At 51.7% G+C, this 19,068-nt stretch overlaps 1 protein-coding gene across 1 annotated transcript in view; it reads right to left on the bottom strand.

Moving 5' to 3' along the window:
* The window catches only part of CSMD2 (CUB and Sushi multiple domains 2), a 597,675-nt gene extending 579,469 nt beyond the window's left edge, over nt 1–18,206 (bottom strand). Inside the window, exon 1 of the mRNA XM_039231736.1 lies at nt 18,020–18,206. Within this exon, the coding sequence (XP_039087667.1) occupies nt 18,020–18,206 (187 nt within the window). The remainder of the gene's footprint in view (nt 1–18,019) is intronic.
* Between the last annotated feature and the right edge of the window lie 862 nt (nt 18,207–19,068).

Genomic DNA, 19,068 nt, shown 5'->3' with positions numbered 1-19,068 from the left:
CCATTTCCTAACAATTCACCCGGATGAAGCTCATTCTCCATTTACTCTTTCAGGACACAATGAAGGGAAAAGAAAAATGAACAATTTATTTTCTTATTTAAGTATGTCACAGAGATAAGCAGCCCAGATGATCCACGTCTTAGTAACATCTCTCCATCTGGATAGGGGCTTTGAGAGAGTTCCCAGGCTGGCTGGCATCTCCAGCTGCACTCAAGGTGCATGGGACAGGTCCTGCCTACCCCACCCCCCTCCACAGCAGGCCATGCCTACGTGCTCAGGCTCAGGCCTGCTGCAGCAGGATCTGTGCAGGACAACACACGCTCACCTGGGCCCATCTCCATACAAGGGAGAGAGTTCCCACTCTGTACCCCGGAAGGCAAAGTACTGCAGCTGCACAGATTTTTCCAGGGAGACACTTGTGTAAATAATGAGTTTGGGGGAGGAACTTGGCCCCCCTCCGGTCAGTCCCACCTGCCTGGCACCCCCTAAACTTACCCAGCAGGCCTGTCCCCTAGTGCCTGAGAAAGGGTGGGTAAATCTCTCTCGCTCAGGGACGATGTATTAACCAGCCAACCTGGCTGCATATCCAAAGCCACATTCTCTAGTCAGCTTTATCAGTAATGAAACTGACATTTTGATCTCTCCATTTGACTCCTTGTTTTTCAGTCCGATTGCCCCAAACTCGAGAGGAAAGAAAGGCATGGCCGGGAGGACGCAGAGCAGGAAATGGACAAGACAGGTGCCCCCTGCCTGGGGTTCCCGGGTCCCTACGGGCCTTCAAAGGCAGTAATGAGAGTTTGTGAGCTATTTTCAGTATTTCAAAGAGCCTCACAGAAACTGCATTTGTCCACGATCAAAACGCACAGGCCAAATAAATGCGAAGCGTCTGCCTGGGGCTGGAACTAAGCCCAGTCAGTGAGGTCACACTCACTTTGTCCATTCTGATGGGTGGGTGGAGGCGTGGCCCTCCCAGGACCCCACAGGCTTGAGAATGAAGGGACGTTGGTCTCCCCAGGCCCTCTGCTTAGTGCATGAGAAACGAGCCCCTGGACAGGGCTGTCAGCTGCCTCGAAAGGGGGAAACTGCAATGAGGTGCATTTGGGGGAATGCATGGGGGGAGTCTCAACCTCAGAGGGAACCAGAATGAGTTCCCAAGAAGATGGCTTTCTGCAGAGCCAAAGATCAGAACCACCCGTTAGGAAAATGAATGGTCTCATGGCCTCAACAACACACATTGTGGGGCTCTGGAGCAGGGGAGCCAGGAGGTAGAAAGGGCTGCATATCTGCTCCCAGGTATGGATGTAGCTTTGCCCTCCTCAGTCCGGAGGCAGATCTGAAGGAAGCCGGGAACTCAGGAGACCTTTCTGGGCCCCAGCAGAGTCTCCCTGTAAGCTCTTGGGGACAATGGGGGGATTGGGAAGAGAGCTGATCACTGCCAACAAACCAGAAAACAACTGGCAATTAGTCATGTATGTCTTTTAAGAATAAAAGTGGGGAAAGAATCCATCCTTTCTTAATAAATGCTGTCTGGTAGAAACAGTGCCTTGAAATCCAAGTTTCTTGGGAGGAAGGAGGTCGGCGCCCCCAGTCATAATAAAGTTGGTCTGTGTTGAGGAAAGGAGAGATATTTAGTAGCGTGCTTCACCCCCATGCCCCACCCCCACACCCCCATGGCAGTCTCAGCACACAGAGGAGGGAGGCCTCCCTCACCCCGTATGGTTTTGGTGTTCGTCCCCTCCTTCCTCACCCCTCACTGGGCCATGTTTACCAATGGGCAGGGCCATTGAACTGAAAAGCCAAGTGTGTCCACCAGACGCCTTCTGTCCTACATAAACGCAGTGGGAGACCAAGCCCATTATTCTCATGGTTAAGAAAGGGATGCTGAATGTGTCCTGAGATCCTGCCTGTCCCAGACTTAGTTCTGCAGAAGCTCCTGAGAGCTTGCTTGGTTATCAAGAGTCACACTCCACTCACAGTGGGAGACGGAAAGCACCTCTAGGCTCAGGCCCTGAGCCATGTTCTCCAACATGATGTACCTGAAAACCTGTGCTTTGACAGGCATCAGGCACATGCCCAACTATTAACAGATGAATCAGTCCTTCCCCTTCCGTCCAACCAGCATTCTTTGTCCTTATAGCCCATCCATCAGAACCCCGAAGGGAGGAGGTGTTAGGAACAGGTGTTACTGACATACCAGCCTGAACTCCTTCCAACGCTCACGCTTACCCCAAGAGCTTCGGTCTCTGCCACTCCTCACTGATCTCCGCAGTGCCCCTCCCCTCCATCCCAGAGGGTAAATCCTCCCCTGCTTCTCTGTGACCGAAGTGCACATCACCAATTGGAGGAAGGCGAGAAAGGATGTGGGAGACCACATCGTTGCCATAGTGCTGGGTCCCAAGTGCCTGGGAGCAAAAGGTGAGGCCCAGGTCACAGCATCTCTAGAGAGGATGTGGGAAGGCTTGGGAGCTATTTGGGAGGCAGAATCCACAAGATCTGATTAGTGAGAGGCAGTGGGTACAGGGTAGAATTCAAGAATGATTCCCAGATTTCCAGTGTATGAAGATTCAAGGCTACTATGGCAATTTCTGGAGGTGGCACACAAAAGAGCACGGGATGGTGACATGGCTGAGGGTGGGGTCATAGGGGCGACAAAAGAAAGGGAGGATTCGATTTGTGGCATGCTGAGGGGGAGGGCCTGGGCCATGTGCATGGTGTTGGATCTGGAGTTCTGGAGGCCTAAATGTGGGACTCGGGGATCGTCAGCATTTGGAAAGCAGTGTTAAGCCCCGAAGGAAGAAAATGTAGAATCAACAGAGAGAAGAGCTAAGGGCAAAGACCTAGAGACACTGATATGAAAGCAACTTTAAGTGGGGAGGGAGTGACGAGCAGTATCTGTTCCTGAGAAGGGAAAGGGACAGACAGCAGGTCAAGAGCAGGTTGTGCCAGACGGAGAAAGGTCTGGAAGCCAAAAGAGACACTCAGATTTGGGAAGTAGGAAGTCATGTGGTGCCCGGGGCTGTGGCACTTCCCCTGGAGTGGGGAGGGTGAAGGCAGATGACAGGCACTGAGAGATGAACTGGCAGACACCCTCCTGAGAAGCCTGGCTAGGAACAGAGGGAGAGGGGGTGACAGCCAAAGGGGGTGCAGAGTCAAGGAAGGGGCATTGTTTAGTGTGCTGTTAAGATGAAAACAAAGTGTTTATGGGCTCATGGAGAGGAGGGATGCCAATTACAGCTGTGCTATTCCTGGGTAGCACTTCCCTACCCCAATTCAGCAGCAAATTTCATACAGTTGTTTCCTTTCAGGGTCAATTTTCTGTGATGGAAGAAACAAGGTTGTTCAGGACAGCCAATGGGCAAGACTGCTCCAGCAGTGAAAATGATCCCCAGACGGAGCCTGTGGCTCAGAGGGGCACAGGGCCTGGCACAAGGTACCCCAAGGACTGCACTGAGTGGAAGAGGCTAACAGGGTTGGATCAAGAGGAAGAAGAGGAGTAAGGTTGGGCCAGACTAACTTCTAGGTTCAAAGTCTGAGGCCTGGGGACACTGAGTGGTTGCAGATACACAGTGGGTCCTTTCCCATCCTACCTGACCCTAACCTCTCCAGATGGATCTACTTACTCATTTTTTACTAAAGTGTTAATGGCTAACACTCCTCAAAATAATTTAATTCTAACAACGGCAATAACAGAATCTTCCTGCAACACAGGCTGACACATGCCAGCTATCTCATTACTCTGTATCAAAAATTTCCCCACCGCCCCCTGGCCCCAGCCTCTCAGTAACCTTGGGAAATCTACCATAATCTGGTGCAGCCGCAGAAAACAGAAAGGAAAACTTCACTGTGTCTCTGCTGCTCAGAAACCAGCTTCCAGGGTGTTGAGCTTTCCCTGGCGACCACGAAATATGCTTTCATTCACTCAACAAACACAGACTGACCATCTGCCGTGCTCCAGGCACCGTCCCAGATGCCGAGGACACTGTCGGGGTGAATAGAAGAACCCAAACCCTGTCAGTGGGGCATGGACTTAGGTGAACAAGGGGGCAGGAGGGCTGTGTGCTCAGAGCCGGGTGCCTCCCAAACAGACCTGTACAGGCGAAACCGCGAGGTCAGGCTTTTTGCCTCATCTGACTAATGAAACAACTGAGGCCCAGAATGAACTAGGGCCAGGATCTCTGTGCTGTGTTGGACTTAAGTCCGAAGTCTGTGCTGAGAAAGTGCATCCCCTAGTGCTTCTCAGACTCTCGGGCACAGGATTCACCTGGGATCTCGTTAAAATGTGATACTGATTCAGTGGGTGGGTGGTGAATTTCTAAGAAGGTCCTTGCAAGGCTTTGGACCACACGTTGGACACCACGGGTGGGCTGTTTCCCAAACTCATCGGATCATGAATATTTTTCTCCCAGGGCACTTATTTAATAACCTCTACCCCACAAATGAATACCATCTCTGGGCCTCCCAGGGTCTCTGTACTTCCTTCTTTAGCTTCCTTATTTGCACTGCTGGCCGGTTGCCTCTAATTCCCTGTGGGGTCCCTGGCTCTGCACAGGGAAGGCAGACTCTCTGCTGGGCCAGGGCCCTTCCCTGGGGGCCCGTCTTGCTCCAACCAGTAAGGTAAGAGGGCTGGAACCTGAATTCCTTGACCAAGCCCTGACCCCAGCCTCACGCCGCCCTGACCCCGCGTGACTGACCCTGCCTTAGCCCGCCGGCAGGTCTTAAAATGCCAGCCGCCTCTCACCACCAGGCCTGAGGGAAAATGGCATTTCGGTGCTTTGTGGCTGCTCTTCAGTGAGCGTTAAGCCTAGAATAATGGGAATTAGTACACTGAGGAAGTTGAGGATAAGACTCCCCTGAGTGCCCTGATTGCTCACCTAACAAATCCGGGGCTGACGGAAGGGCTCTGGGACTCAGGAGCTCCAAGCTGGCGGGCCAGCCCTCACCAACAGGCCCTTTGTTGGTGGGTTCAGCAGTTTGGGTAAATGCCTGCCTCAGGGCTTGGGGGTTTCTCCTCCGGAAGCCACCTAACCTGACAGCACAAATCTGGTCAGCTCTGGGCAGCTGCAGCCTGTGGACAGGGGTCCCACCTCCGCCGGGGCGAGGCTGGAAGGAGGGGGCAGAGCTCGCTTCCCCTGCGGGGTCCTGGGGCCCCTCAAGACCAGGGTCATAGCTAGCTGAGCAGTAGTGGGTGCTTGAAGGCCTATGTTTTTTGAGCTCCACCTTTGGACCTGGGGAGCTGCGTGCCTCAGAGGCTCCCGGACAGATCCCGTGTGCACAACAGTAATAATAAGAGGGATTCGTTAGGGATGCAGACTGCACACCCGCTCCTAGATTCTCCCATTCAGAAGACCAGGGGAAGGGCCTGGGACTCTACATCCCTCAATGGAAACTTGGCCACAGTGATGGTTGTGCCTGGGGGGCCTGAATCAGACCAGCTTTAAGTCTGGCCTCTCCCCTGCCCAGCAGTGTGGTCTGGAGACAGTAACTTGATCTCCTTCGATCTCAGTTTCGTCAGCTGAAAAATGACTGACTTCTTGGGAGCGCCATGTTCAAGGAGAGGAAAGTGCTGCTTGCAGCCAGAGGCCTGAGAGTTCCCTAAAGGACGGCGTCCCCTTCCAGGACAGAGAGGGCAGTGCTGCTGGAGGGGAAGGCAAACCACATGCCCCAGAAGCTCTTCTGCACCCTTTGTCCAAGCCACTCCCGGTCCCAGACCTCCTACCGTACATCCTCAGCACTTGAGGGACCAAAGCTCACCCCTGGGGAGTCTGCTTGCTCTCTGGGGGAGGCCTGGCGTGCCACCTCCTCCCCTCCTCTGTTCTCTTGGACTTCCCTGGGCCTCTGGGTGCTCATAACTGTCCTCAGGGGAAGGTACTGTCTTTGAAATGGTATTTGTAGGCATGAGCCCCAGCCCAGGGCCACAGCAAGCCAGCCCACTGGTCCTAAGCAGATGGCAGCGGCCAAGGGCCTTAAAAACCCTTCTTGTTGACAGAGTCCTGGGCCGGAGCCTGGCTAAAGGGGGGGCCATGGACAGGGAGGGTCCCAGGTCAGGTGGGAGTGGGGGTCAGGTGGAGACAACAAGGTCAAAGGTCAGGAGGAGGGACCAACTGGAGGTGAGGCCAGGGGCAAGGAGAAGATGACAACAGTGCCAGGGAGGTCACAGGACTGGGGAAAAGGGAGGAGGGAAAAGGAAAGGGGACGGAGATGGGTGGGGGAGGAGGAAGAGAGCAGAGCTGCAAGCAGGCAGAACGGCGGAAATGGCGAGGGGCCCGCGTGACTGCACATGGAGGGGCTCCGCCGGTCTCCTCGCCAGACAGTCTGCTGATTCAGCCCCAAGTAAGGTGATCTCTTACTTTTATTCCTTCTGGAAGAAAGTTTGGTGATGTTCTCACTGCGGTGGGATTAGCAGGGCCGTGATATGGTCCATGATTGATGGAGCAGGGTTCCTGGCCTCCTGACAGCACTGTCATATGTATACTCGCTCCGGGAAGGCGGGGAACGGGGTGGGGGAACACAGAAGGAAGAGGATTCCTCCACCCCTCCCTGCCCCCTCTCCCCAACACCTCCTTCCTCCAGAGGCCTGTGACCACCCACCCAGCCAACCAACCAGGTCACACCAGGGCTCAAGAGCTCCAGACTCCCATTGCTAGAACACTGCTTGCTCTAGGAGCCTCCCTTGTCCCCTCAAATCTGGGCAGCCAGTTACCCCTCTTTTTTTTCTAATTGTGACAAAAGATATGAAATGTAGAAGTTATCACGTTAACCATTGTTAGGAGTACAGTTCAGCTGGTTAAATACATTCACATTGTCATGCAAGCATCACCACTCCAGAGCTCTTCTCTTGCAAAACTAAAACTCCGTACCCACTACACACTAACTCCCCCCTCCCCTCTCCCCGGAGCCAGCAACCCCCATTCTACTTTTCTGTCTCTACGGATTTGACTACTCCAGGTACCTCATCTAAGTGGACTCATAAGTTACTGGTCCCTTTGTGACTACCTTATTTCACTTAGCATAATGTCTTCAAGGGCCATCCACGTTGTAGCATGCTTCAGAATTTCCTCCCTTTGTAAGGTTGTGTAATACTCCCCTGTGCCCATGTGTACACCACACTTGGTTTAGCCGCTCATCCGCTAAAGGACCCTTGGTTGGTTTCCACCTTTGGGCAACTGTGAATAATGCAGCTAGGAAAATTGTCTATGTCCCCAGGGCATCTGAGAGTCAGGCACAGCACAGACCCTCATTAAATGCCTTACTGAAAGACTAAGTAATCCTTCACATTCTCTAAATGTGGCCCCCATTTGGTAAGTAATTTCTCCTTTAGCCAGCACCTTCAGAAAACAGGGCCTTGAACCAGTAAGAGAGACCTTTCATAGGACCTGGGAGCCCTGTAGGAACAGGAAGGTTCTGGAAATCCTCAAAGCCCTCTGAACACAGAGCCTGTCCTACAAGAAGGTAGACCCAGGTGACCTTCTGTGTCTCAATTTCTGCTTTTCACAAAACACTGATATATCTAACCACATCAAAAGGAAGCATCCCTGTCCAAAGAAAAACTCTAAACCAAACAGTCAGGTGAAAGACTGGGAGAAATGATTGGTAACCTCTAAAACTTACCAAGGGTAATATCTGGAATATAGAAAGAACCTCTACAAATCAACCAAAGATTTTTCTAAATTAAGACAGGAAGCCCAATTTAAAAGCAGGCAAAGACTATGAATAGACAATCTGCAAAAAAAAAAGAAGCTCCAACTACTAAGCACATAAGAGATAGTCAAACTTACTAGTAATGAGAGAAATGCATATTAAAACAATGAGATGGCACTTTAAACCCATCAGAATGCCACACATTAGAAAGGTGGACAAGAGTAGGTATTGGTGATGACATGGGGAGATGGAAACTGTTGTCCACTCTGGGTGGAAATGGGCCCCGGCTCAGCCTTTCTGGAAAACATTATAGTGCAGCATAGAAAATTAACATATTAATTCAAGGATCTCAATTGCCCCTTTATATAGCCCAGACTTATTCTCAGACAGGGTCCCGAGAGAGCATGAATAAGGATGTTCTTCAGAGTTTCATGTATGGCCAGGAGTTACAGCCAAGCCAATGTCCCTCTGGGGGCAGGGGTGGAGGGTGGGGTGGATATAGAGAATGTGATAGAGGCACAGCTCAGAATGCAACACAGCAGTTAGAAACCACAAACCAGAGAAAACAAAGGAGCATGACTAGATCTTTTATTTATTCATTTATTTGACAGAGAGAGGGAGAGAGAGAATGCAAATTGGAGGAAGGGGTTGAGGGAGAAAGAGAAAGAATCTTAAGCAGGTTTCATGCTTAGTGTAGAGCCTGATGTGGGGCTTGATCCCACGACCCTGGAATTGTGACCTGAACCAATACCAAGAGTCAGACACTCAACTGACTGAGCCATTCAGGTGCCCCAGGACTGGATCTCTAAAATACAGTGTGGAGTAAAGTAAGAAACTGAAAGAAATGTATAGTTCAAGATCATCGATGAAAATAAAAAATACATATAACTCCCTAAACAACCCTACATATATTATAAGGATCCATGCATATTTCAAGACATCTGTCAAATATGACAGGGTGGATACAGATGAAGGAAGGCAGCAATGCCTTGGGATTGTGGATAAAGGGAGGAAAATTTTTTAAATAAAACAAGAGAGGAGCCTTGCATAGACAGATGATCATAAAGTGTCATGGTCTGAAGGTGGGATTAATTTAATGTCATGCACCTGAGCTCAAGAAAAACAAACAAAAAGGCACAATACTAAAAGTACCTGTGTCTTCATTGTGACTCAGGAAAACTACTTCTGTAACATTTTTCTCTTTCCATGTTTCTTAGAACAAAATGTCCTAGGAGATGTGGGTCCCAGTGGTCTTGGAGCATAAGGAATTTTCATCTTGCTACAGTTAAAAAGGCCTCAATGAACACTGTGTCCTCTGGATGGATGTGTTAGTGAAGGAGAAGCCTGAGTAACAACCTCTCCCAGACTGAACGCACAGCAATGCTGCCCCAGGGCTGGTGGGTGGGTAGGGAAAAAGCCGCACCATATGTCTGATGGGCTGGAGGTGGTAGCTGCTTGTCCCCTTCCTTCCAAGTTTTCCTCAGCAGCCACACAGTCCATCGGAGGGTAAGAATGGATCAGGGCCAAGAAGCTCGGGAAGTCTGCCCATCTTCACTCACCACTCCTGTATCCTGAAGTTCTGCATCCCTGGGAAGCCAAGCCAGACTGGCCACTGGGCAGGACCTCCCACTGGATGGGGCTTAGACTCATGACCCATTCTAATATCTCTGGGTCCTATTCATTTTGCTCATTAAAGAGCTTCCAAGTCCAGCATTACAGAGACACAGTGAGTAATATTAACCCCATCTTATAGGCAAGGAAATAGAGGCTCACAAAGATGAAATCAAGGTTGCATGAGTTATAGAGGCACGGTGAAGACTGGAATACCGGTTTCCTGACCCTTAAGCCAAATTTCTAGACATATATCAAATACATGAGAATACCTTCTTCCCAGCAGTGGATGTGCTGTGGGTCAGCCTTTCCAGGGTTACACAAATGATGAGGCCAGTAGGACAGAGCCACACAGGTCCCTCGGAGGAGAGGATGCCATCCCGGAGGTGGCTGTTTTCATGCTAGGAACTTTTTAACGTGGATTGAAAATGAATCATTATACTCTCACCTCCTCTCATTGCCAAGGAACGTGCCAGAAGCCCACACAGCCTCACCAAGTCTCACTCAATCTCTCCGCCTCTCCCCATCCTCAGCCCCCACCCAGGAAACAGTGAGGGAGGAAGCAGTGAGGGTCAGTAAGTGGTAGGCGAGACCCAGGCTGAGAGTGGAGAGTCAGGCAATGAGCAGGCAAACTTCCCATGGCTGAGAAGCCACACCTGCTTCTCGACACTACCACACCTGGTCATCCTAGAAGAAGCCACACAAAACGCCCGTGCATTCTCTAACGTGGACCTGCATCTCACATAATCTAAATTTCAAACTCTCTGCTTTCTCCCTTCAAGCTTAAGACCATCACACTTGCTCACTTCAATTCAACAAATAGATGCAGCTAGTTAATAATGGAACTTAGTCTACTTCTGATTTGGAAACCCAGAAGATGGCCACATAATTTTTTTTAGGTTTCTGGATGATAATTGCACTTAATTGAGTATAAATTAGACATTGCCAGGGAGGAAGGCTATTTGTGCCGCTATAAGAGCCCTTATTTTCTGCTCTAGACCACAGGGGAGATTTTCAAATAAATCTAAGAGTTATCTTGGTGCTGACAGTAATGTAACTATATATACATTATTTCCAGCATCATAAAAGTTCCTTACAACGATGATTTTCAAGGATAGGATGGACATCCTCTGAGAAATCAGTTCTGTTTAAAATGTTCTGACATTGTACAGAAACAAATATGTAGAAAACAAAAGGCAGTTTCCAATGGGGAGACTCCCCAAAAAAGGAGTGCTACTGAAGTGAACCCATATACCACATTGGATGTTGCTTTTTGTGGGTACAGTCACCCCACTCCCTAGCTTTAGGGAGGACATGGTGCCTTCTTTGGTGCTGGGCAGCATGGGAGCAGCCATATTTCTGGGCCTGGCATATTTCTCTGATATGGTTCATGATGGTGTCCACAGAGGACTCCCAATTTCTCCCTGAAGAGTGACCTCTGATAGCAGGAGACTGGCACCTCCAGCATTTTAGGATCCATGCCAGAGTGGAAGCAGAGGCTGATGGGGACTTTCTATCTGCTGAGGATCTCACAATTCAAGTAAATAAAAACCTGAGAAGCTCTGGGGAGGAAGAAGGAGATGCTACAATCATGTGAAGCAGGTTGCTTCTGGTGCCCTCCCTCATTTCCATTTCCCTATAGGGCCCACCCCACATCTCCCAGTAGCTCATCCCATTCACCTAACTCAAGCTGTCCCAAAACATCCTGACTCACCCCCATCCCGCCCCATTCCAGCAGGACACACTCACCTCCACTCTACCGTATCCCAATGGTCCCATTCCACCCCACCCAAATGCCACCCATCCCATCCTGTCCCATCCCACCCCAATTCATTCTAACCCATCCTACCTGTCAACCCCCTGAACACTCTATATCTAACCCTCTCAATCCTACCCCAAACCATTGCATTTCTCCCAACCCTATCATTCCCTTCCATTCCACCATCCATCCCAATCCATCCCAATCCATCCTGTCTATCCCATCCCGACACCCCCCAGCACTCTTGATCCTAACCCAACTCATTCCTTCCTACACGATCTCAGTCCATCTCAAATTATCTTATTTCTCCAACTGGAATTTCTCCAATTCCAAAACATGGTATTCCATTACATTCCCTCCCTTCCCATCCACCGCTTTACCAAAGCTCTCATTTGTGATCCTATATAGAGGCATGACCATTCTTTGTGTTACATGAAGCTACATGAGAAAGCTAAAGAGCATCACCCTCCCCCACACATCTAACAGTTGAGTGGGTATCTGAGTAGGAGAGAAGTAAAAAAGATACAGAATCTCATCTTTAAAAGAAAGGTATGGAAAGATAGTCCACGGAACTGAGCTCTCAAGAGTTCAGAAAGGAAATAGGGCACCTGGGTGGCTTAGTTGGTTAAGCATCTGACTTCAGCTCAGGCTTTGATCTCATGGTTCATGAATTCGAGCCCCACAGTGGGTGTGGAGACTGCTTGGGATTCTCTCTTTCTTTCTCTATCTGCCCCTCCCCCAAAGGCACGCGTGAACTCTCTCTCAAAATAAATAAATAAACTTTTTAAAAAAAGAGTCCAGAAAGGAAATAAATATGAGTCTCTTTTGTCTCTCTTAACTTACAAGAGCCAGGAAAGAACTCTAAGAACCACACCATCATTTTTGGGTTGAGAAAACCCCACATTGCATAGGCCACCCTTTGCTTTCTGTGGGTCCAAGGGAGAGTCTTGGACTGTTCAAAGACAGTGAATCTTAAGACCATGTCCTCCATTTTCAGGTTCATCCAAATGTTCCCCTGTTGCGGAAAATCTGTGCAGCAGAGAGTAGGGGTTTGGAGGCCATAGGGGTCTCAAAGAGCAAAGCCCCAGGACAGTATCAGTAACATTGTCCAACCTCTAGGAGGAGCTACGGGATCCTCCCCCATTACCCCTCCAAGAAGAAGAGTGACAGGGGTTGATGGGTTAGGGGAGTGGGCCAGGTTCTTCTGGGTGTACTTTCAGCATGGGGAACAGGGAGGGAAGACTCTTGCACATAGCAGCACCTCTGAGGGGCACCGTGTTAGAACCCTTTCCCTCGCAATTCTAAGAGGCTGGTGCACAAAGCCAGTAGACAGTAGCAGCAGCAGTGCCAGTAGTGGTGGCGGTGGCAGCATCCAACACGTACTGAATACTAACGATGTGTCCGATGTGTCCAGAACTGTGACAATGCTTTCCAGGAATTGAGAGAATGGCCCCTGGAGTCAGGTAGCCCTAGGGTTGATCCTGCCTCCTTTACCTATCGGCTCTATATCCTTGGCCAAACTGCTTAATTTGTGAGCCTTTGTCACTTCAAATCTGATAAAGTGCCTGGATTGTTATTTGAATTGAATAGTAATGTCTAAGACCACTTATCTGGACTCACTGAAGTGCAAGCGCAGCTACTATCAGTAAGATGCAGAGGGTCTGGGCTGCCTCCCACTTGGGGATGCACCTTCACCCCTTCCCACTCCCCTAAATCTCTTGCCTTGGGAATGTACAAGAAGGCAGTCGGAAGGTCAGGAAGCCTTGGATTCCAGAGAACCTGCTTCTGATCCTCTTAACAGGTGTTTACTGAGTATCTGTAGTCTGGTCTACACTGCCCTGCCTAGATTCATAGACCTTTAGGGAATACAAACAGATATCACCCCACTAAACAAGACATTCCAGTATATCCTGATAAGTTTTACAACAGGGGAGCTTGGCTATTGTGAGAGCTCATGGGAGAGTTCAATCAAGATGGGTGTTTTGGACTAGTAGACCAAAGTGATGCCTTTGCAGTCACAGGAGCTATGTGGAGATGGATGGACCATGGCCATGTGAGGGGTTGAAAGTCTGGGGTCCAGGCCTTGAGTGCCAACAGCAGCACAGCATAACTCGGGGTGGGGGCAGCCCAGGGGCAAGAGTAGGGTGAAGGCAGGCAGCCTAGGCAGAAGGATCCCCGGGGGGCAGAGCGGCAGCTGGGCCCCCTTAGAAGCTGGACAATAGTGTGGTTGTGAGTAAGAGATTCAGGGTTGGGCAAACTGGCTTCAAGCCCTGGCTTGGCCATTGACTTGTTATGTGGTTAAGTTACATATCCTCTCTGAACCTATTTCTTCATGTATAAAATGGGATTAATAATATTGCCGGCCTTACCATGTTGCTGTGATGGTTGTGTTCATACAAGCAAGTGCTTGAGACGGTACCGGCACATGATGAGAACTCAGTGACCACCAGCTATTAGTGTTACTCCCCTGGATACCTAAGGGGTCCCTGTGGTGGGGGGAGGTGCAGGCCACAGTGAGGGCTCACAGGCTTCTCAGCTGAGTCCTTTGTCCTCAGGTTACCGCTCCAGCCCCGGCTTCCACTCAATGGGCACACTGGATGAGCTAGGTGATGCACTGCATCTGGTGCAGCTCGGATTTCTAGCCCTTCCCACAATGCAGGAATGACTTGCCCCTTTTCTAAGTGGGGAACGTGAGCCTTAGAGAGGTCTGAAGGTCAACCAGTTCTTCCACAAGGAACATCTGGCTCTGCTGGGCAATCAGATTACCTTACTCCTGCTGGCCTGAAAACGATGATGAAGCAGAGGCAGGCCGTACGCATGAGTCAAGGTGATGCGGCCAAAGCCACCTTCTGGACTCCTCTGGACAAACCCAAACCTTGCAATCTAAGAGCCCACAAATCTTGTTCCCCAGTCCCCTTGCACACGATTCCAGGCTCACCTTTAACAAAGCCACATTCTCGCCAGAGGAGATATGGCCAACATCATCTACTATGTTCAGCTTCTTTCTTCAAAACCATAAACTCACAAATCAATTGCAAATGGAAATTCAAATCCATACTCTGGTGACTGAGTGGCTCAAGACCTTTCCTTGGGGGGTGTGGGGACAGTTATATCTAAAGGCTTGTTGCATCCGTTCTGAAATCTAAGGAAAGATCTTCCCAATCTGTGATATTTTGTTCTAGAGGGACAGCAACAGGGGACCAGGCATTTTTGTCATCTCTGGTTGTCTTGCCCCCTAAAACTCTTGATTTAGCCTCATCAGTCCTTAAAAAACTGTCCAAGAAAAAAAAATTTTTTAAACCATCCACTGATTTACCAACCATCTATCAGGCACTAATTCTGTGCTAGGTCCTGAGCTGAGTGCTGGTGATACCAAGAGAAATAAAGTACTGTCCCTGCCTTCAGGAAGCTCATAGTTAAATACAGGAGACAAATAAATAAATATTTTGAATACAATTCAATTAGTACTATAATCACACACTGTGTATGGTCAGTGCTCCAGTCTGCAAGAAACCCCTGGAAACAAGCACTTAGGGAACAAGCAAAGCAGGGAGATTTTTTTTTTTAATAATTTGGCATTCGATTTTTTTTTTTAAGCAATGAAGTGGTCAGCTTGGGAAAAATCAGAAGTTTGTCAAAATTCCATATACTTCCAGTTCAATATTGCTTTTATTTTGAATTACTTATCAAGCATACGGGAGGCACAACAGCCTTGTCAATGCTCAGAGCCTCTGAATCCAGAGAGTAGCCAAGTTAAGAGCAATTAAGAGACTGCACTAGATGGCCACCTGGTAGGGAAGGCATTGAAGTGACATTAAGGCTTCTGGGCTGGGTAAGTGGTAGGCTACAGGTGCCATCAGCCTCCGCAGGGAATAATGGAGGCCCAGGAAAGGAAGTAATGAGTTGGCTTTGGAAGGGGAACATCTAAGAGAAGTTATCCAAGAGTCAGCCAGATACATGGGCTGTCTAGACCCAGAGTTTCGATGGACTGAAAGTCAATAGATGTATCAGAGGTGTCTTGGCAGGAGGCATCTGTCTGGAAGCTTCAGCGTGGTGGTGGAAGGGATGGGCCCAGATGAGCTCACCCACAAAGTGGTGAAAAGAAATGAGGAAAGGCACAAGGAAAGGAACACTGCAGGAGATGCTTACAGGAGGGGAAGAAGTGCTTCTACAAGAGACTGAGAAGGAACAGCAAGAGGTAGGAGAGAAATCAGTAAAGCACAGTAGCCCAGAAGCCCAAGGAAGAGAAATTTTAAAAGGAGTAACCCAAGGTGTTCAAAGTCACAGAGAGGTAACAGAAGATAAACCTAGAGTAAGCAGGGTGGATTTGATGGTCAGAATGGTCACCGGTGATCTTTCCTAGAGAGTTCCAATCCTAGGGACAGAAGGCAGCCTGCAGCGAGTGAGAGGTAGCAAGGAAAGTGAATCGAAGACCCCTTTGAAAACACTCATAAAGGCAAAGAGATGGGATGGTAGACAAAAGGTCACTAGGGGAGAGAAGTCTGTTTAGCTTGGTTTCTATTAAAGATTAAGCTGTTCACAGGCCAAGGGGAAAGAGAAGAAGGGAGACAGACAGTCCACAGTTAAAAGAGGTGGTAACTGATGAGAGATTTCTATGGAGGCCGGGGAGTGGGGGGGTTACTGTGAGGCAGGGCTCACGTGGAAGGGGTTTAGGGTCTAAAGAAAGGTGGGTGAGGAGGCTCCCCCTTTTCAAATGCTTATATTCATTTTATTCAGTCCTCCCTGGTCCAAGGAAGGGAGACAGCTCAGTCCTGAGCATCTTATAAAGTCAGCAGAGTGAAGAGAACACAAAAATGAATGTTCTTCCCCCTCTGAAGTGCCAAACTCTGCGATCATCTGTCACCAAGTCCATTTCCAAATCTCTGCTGCTTGCAAGGCCAAAAAGCACATCTAAATGCAGGAAAGGTTTAAAAAGAAATGCACTGGAAGCACTGGAAGTCAGAGCGGGCTGCCAGAGAGCGAGTGCTCCCTCCCCCACGCCATTCACCACCACCACCATCACCACCACCACCACCACCACCACCTCTGCTCTACTGACCACAGAGCTGGAAGCCAACGGATCTCTACAAGGCAGGATTCCAGCACCGCCCAGCAGTGTGCAAGCTCTGGTGAGTCGGCCCTTTTTTTCCCCCAGGGGTATGACATGCCCAAGGGGCAGGGACAAATCTAGCCAGAAAAACAATTCGATCACATCAGGAGCAATCCAAGTGTGCTAAGCCAGAGCACGCGCCACACCTGGACAAACGTCGGAGAGGCCTGACAGTCCGTAGCAGCGGTTCCCCCGCCGCCCGTGTGGCAAGTCTGGGTGACCAGCGGCGCCGCGAACAGCGCAGCCACCCTGTGGGTGTGGGTGTGCGCGAGGCCGGAGCTCCTAGGCGAGCGCGCCGCGGGCGCCCCTCTCTGGGTGTCTGCAGCTATGACTCTTAGGAGAACCCAGAAAGTCCTGTCAAGTCGGGATGGGAAAGCTGAGGCTAGCTTGGGGCGCCTTCCCAGACCAGCAACCCTAACCTTCCCGGCTAAGGAGGTGGTGACTGTCTGCAGGGACGGGATCACTGGATACTGGAGCCCAGAACGGGGCAGAAAGCTCGCCAGGGAAGGGGCGCACTTTCCGAGAAGGGAGGACTAAGATGCTGGAGTGGCGGAGGCCAAGCCTTCAGAGGTTCAATCGGTGGTTTAAAACAAAAAAGCAATAAATAAATAAATAAATAAATAAATAAATAAATAAATAAAAATAAATAAATAAATAACAAGAACAGCACGGATCCAGGCTGGAGGTGCTTCGAGTCCAGGCCTAGGCAGCAGGTGTTACGGGTTTTCTCACCCGGTGAGTGTCAGCCTCTGGGCTAAATGAAAATGCGGCCCCAAGCATCGCCCGTTGGACCCGTCCCCACCCGGGCACGCGGAACTTTCTAGGCTGTGGTTAGAGCTGAGCGTCAGAGGGGTGCAGGAGATAAAGTGGAAGGGCACCAGTCGGGGCCAGTGATCCCCACAGGAGACGGGGTTCTCCCGAAGGTCCGCGTGCCTTCCCCAACACGCAAGCTGCAGCCAGACACCCGCGAAGTTCCGGCACTCGCCGCACCCGCCGGGTCTGCCCCCCTCCCTGACTCGGTCGCAGGGAGCAGGTCCCGCCGCCCGCGCCGCCGCAGCCGCAGCCCCGGCGCTCGGCTGCAGCAGGGCGCGGGAAAGGGCACTTTGGCGCGGAGTGGGAACCGAGGGGAATGTGGCGGCGCGGAACCTGGCGGCGACACTCCCTCCCCCGCCCCCCGGGCACAACCGCCGCCCCCGCCTCCCGGTGGCTCAGCACCCTCCAGCCCCTGAACTGAGTCTTCCCGCAAGCCGTGCGCGGGACCCCGACCCTGCGCGCGCGCCCACCTGATCCCCCTTCTTGCCCCGAGCGCCGGGGGAGGGGGACACTTGGGGAGGAGGTGGTGGCCGCAGTCTCGAGGCGGCTCCGGCTGGGGCGCGGGCTTCATTCACCAGAAAATGGGCGGGGGCAGGAAGGGCAGACCCCGCAAACGCGGAAACGCGGAGGGGGTACGCCATTCCTCTCCAGCCCCCAGGACCGCTGTGCCAACCGGAATCGGGAGGCGGCGGTGGGGAGAGGGCTCCAGGAAAGTTTATCGGGGAAAAGCCTGGCACCTTGGGGGCTGGGAGGCTGGAGCAACTGAAGCCACGGTCCGGGTGCCCCTCAACCCCTGGCGGGGATGTCGGTCTCCTAGGCCCCCACGCCGGATCCGGCCAAGTTGCGGCTGGGGTTGTGGGGGTAGCGACGAGGGTGAGGGTGGAGGTGAGGACGCGGCTGAGGGTGGTGGGGGGAGGAAGGATCGGGGGCCGACTGAAGCGAGGCTGAGCAGGAGGGTGGGCGACTGGGAGTGGGGAAGGTTAAGGTGGGGAGCGGGGGAAGGGACAGGGACCCTGCCGGGGAGGGGTGGGCACGGGGCTCGGGTGGGGCGCGCGGCGGCCGCGGCTCCCCGGCGCGGCCGGACTTACCCGCGGCGGCCAAGGCGCTGAGCAGCCCCCAGCCCAGCAGCAGCAGCAGCGGCGGCGGCGGCGGCGGCGGCGGGCGGCCCCAGCGGCTCCCCGCGCCCGGCACGAGCGCCGAAATCCCGGCTCCGCCGAGAGCCCTCCCCGCGGGGCAGCCGCAGCGCCCCTGCTCCCGTCCCAGCGAGCGCGGCATGGCGCGGCCGGCAGCGCCGAGGGAGAGGCTCCGCTCGCCGCCGAGGAGAAAGGAGGTCAGGAGAGCTCTGGAGCTTTTTTCTGCTCGGAAAAAAATCCCGGTACGCGGGAGCCCTGAGCTTCTGCGGCTGGAATGAACCAAGTGTCCGCCCGGCCGGGGAGAGGCGCGCTGCGCTCTCGGAAATGACTCGCTCCAATCCCGCTTCGCGGGGTTCGCGCCGGGGGGCGGGGGGGTGAATTATCCCCGGATTAATCACTCCGGAGCCGCTTCTCCGCGGCTCCAAATGCTGGGGGTGGAGGCGCAGCAAAGGAAAAAAATATTGGAGGGTGGGGGTTCCTCTTCAGCGCCACCTCCACCTCCAGATAAACCACAAATTACATCTAAAGGGTTGTTTATTCCTGTTTGTTTTACAATTGACCAGTTTCTTTTAAGTTCGGTCCTCTCGTTTCCATTTATAAGATTACCCATTAATACACCCCCCCCCATACACACACGCGCGCACATACACACAGTGATATGGACACACGCACTCACACACCAGCCTCTTCCACGTTTGGAAACTGGAATACTGTCTGGGGAAAGGTAACCGAAGAAGGACGCGGTTTCCCAAGTCACGGCTCTTACGAGCTAATCATGGGTGGTGGCTTTGAACTTACAATCTGGGGCCGAGGACGATGTTTAGGAGCCCTGTTCGCAGTAGCCCCCTACCCCATCCCAGGAGAAGGGTGTGCGTGCGCACACCCAGGGTTAAGAATTGGAGGGGAGGGGGTGGCGACCCGTTCCTTTGGCTCGGTGCGGTCCTACCCCTGCCCTAAGACAAAATCAGGCTGGAGGGAGGAGTGCGTGTGTGCGCTGAGGTGGG

This window comes from Hyaena hyaena, unplaced genomic scaffold (genome assembly GCF_003009895.1).
Source record: "Hyaena hyaena isolate Hyena2069 unplaced genomic scaffold, ASM300989v1 scaffold_3, whole genome shotgun sequence".
NCBI classification, from domain to species: domain Eukaryota; kingdom Metazoa; phylum Chordata; class Mammalia; order Carnivora; family Hyaenidae; genus Hyaena; species Hyaena hyaena.
This window is presented reverse-complemented; position numbering and strand designations above follow the sequence as displayed.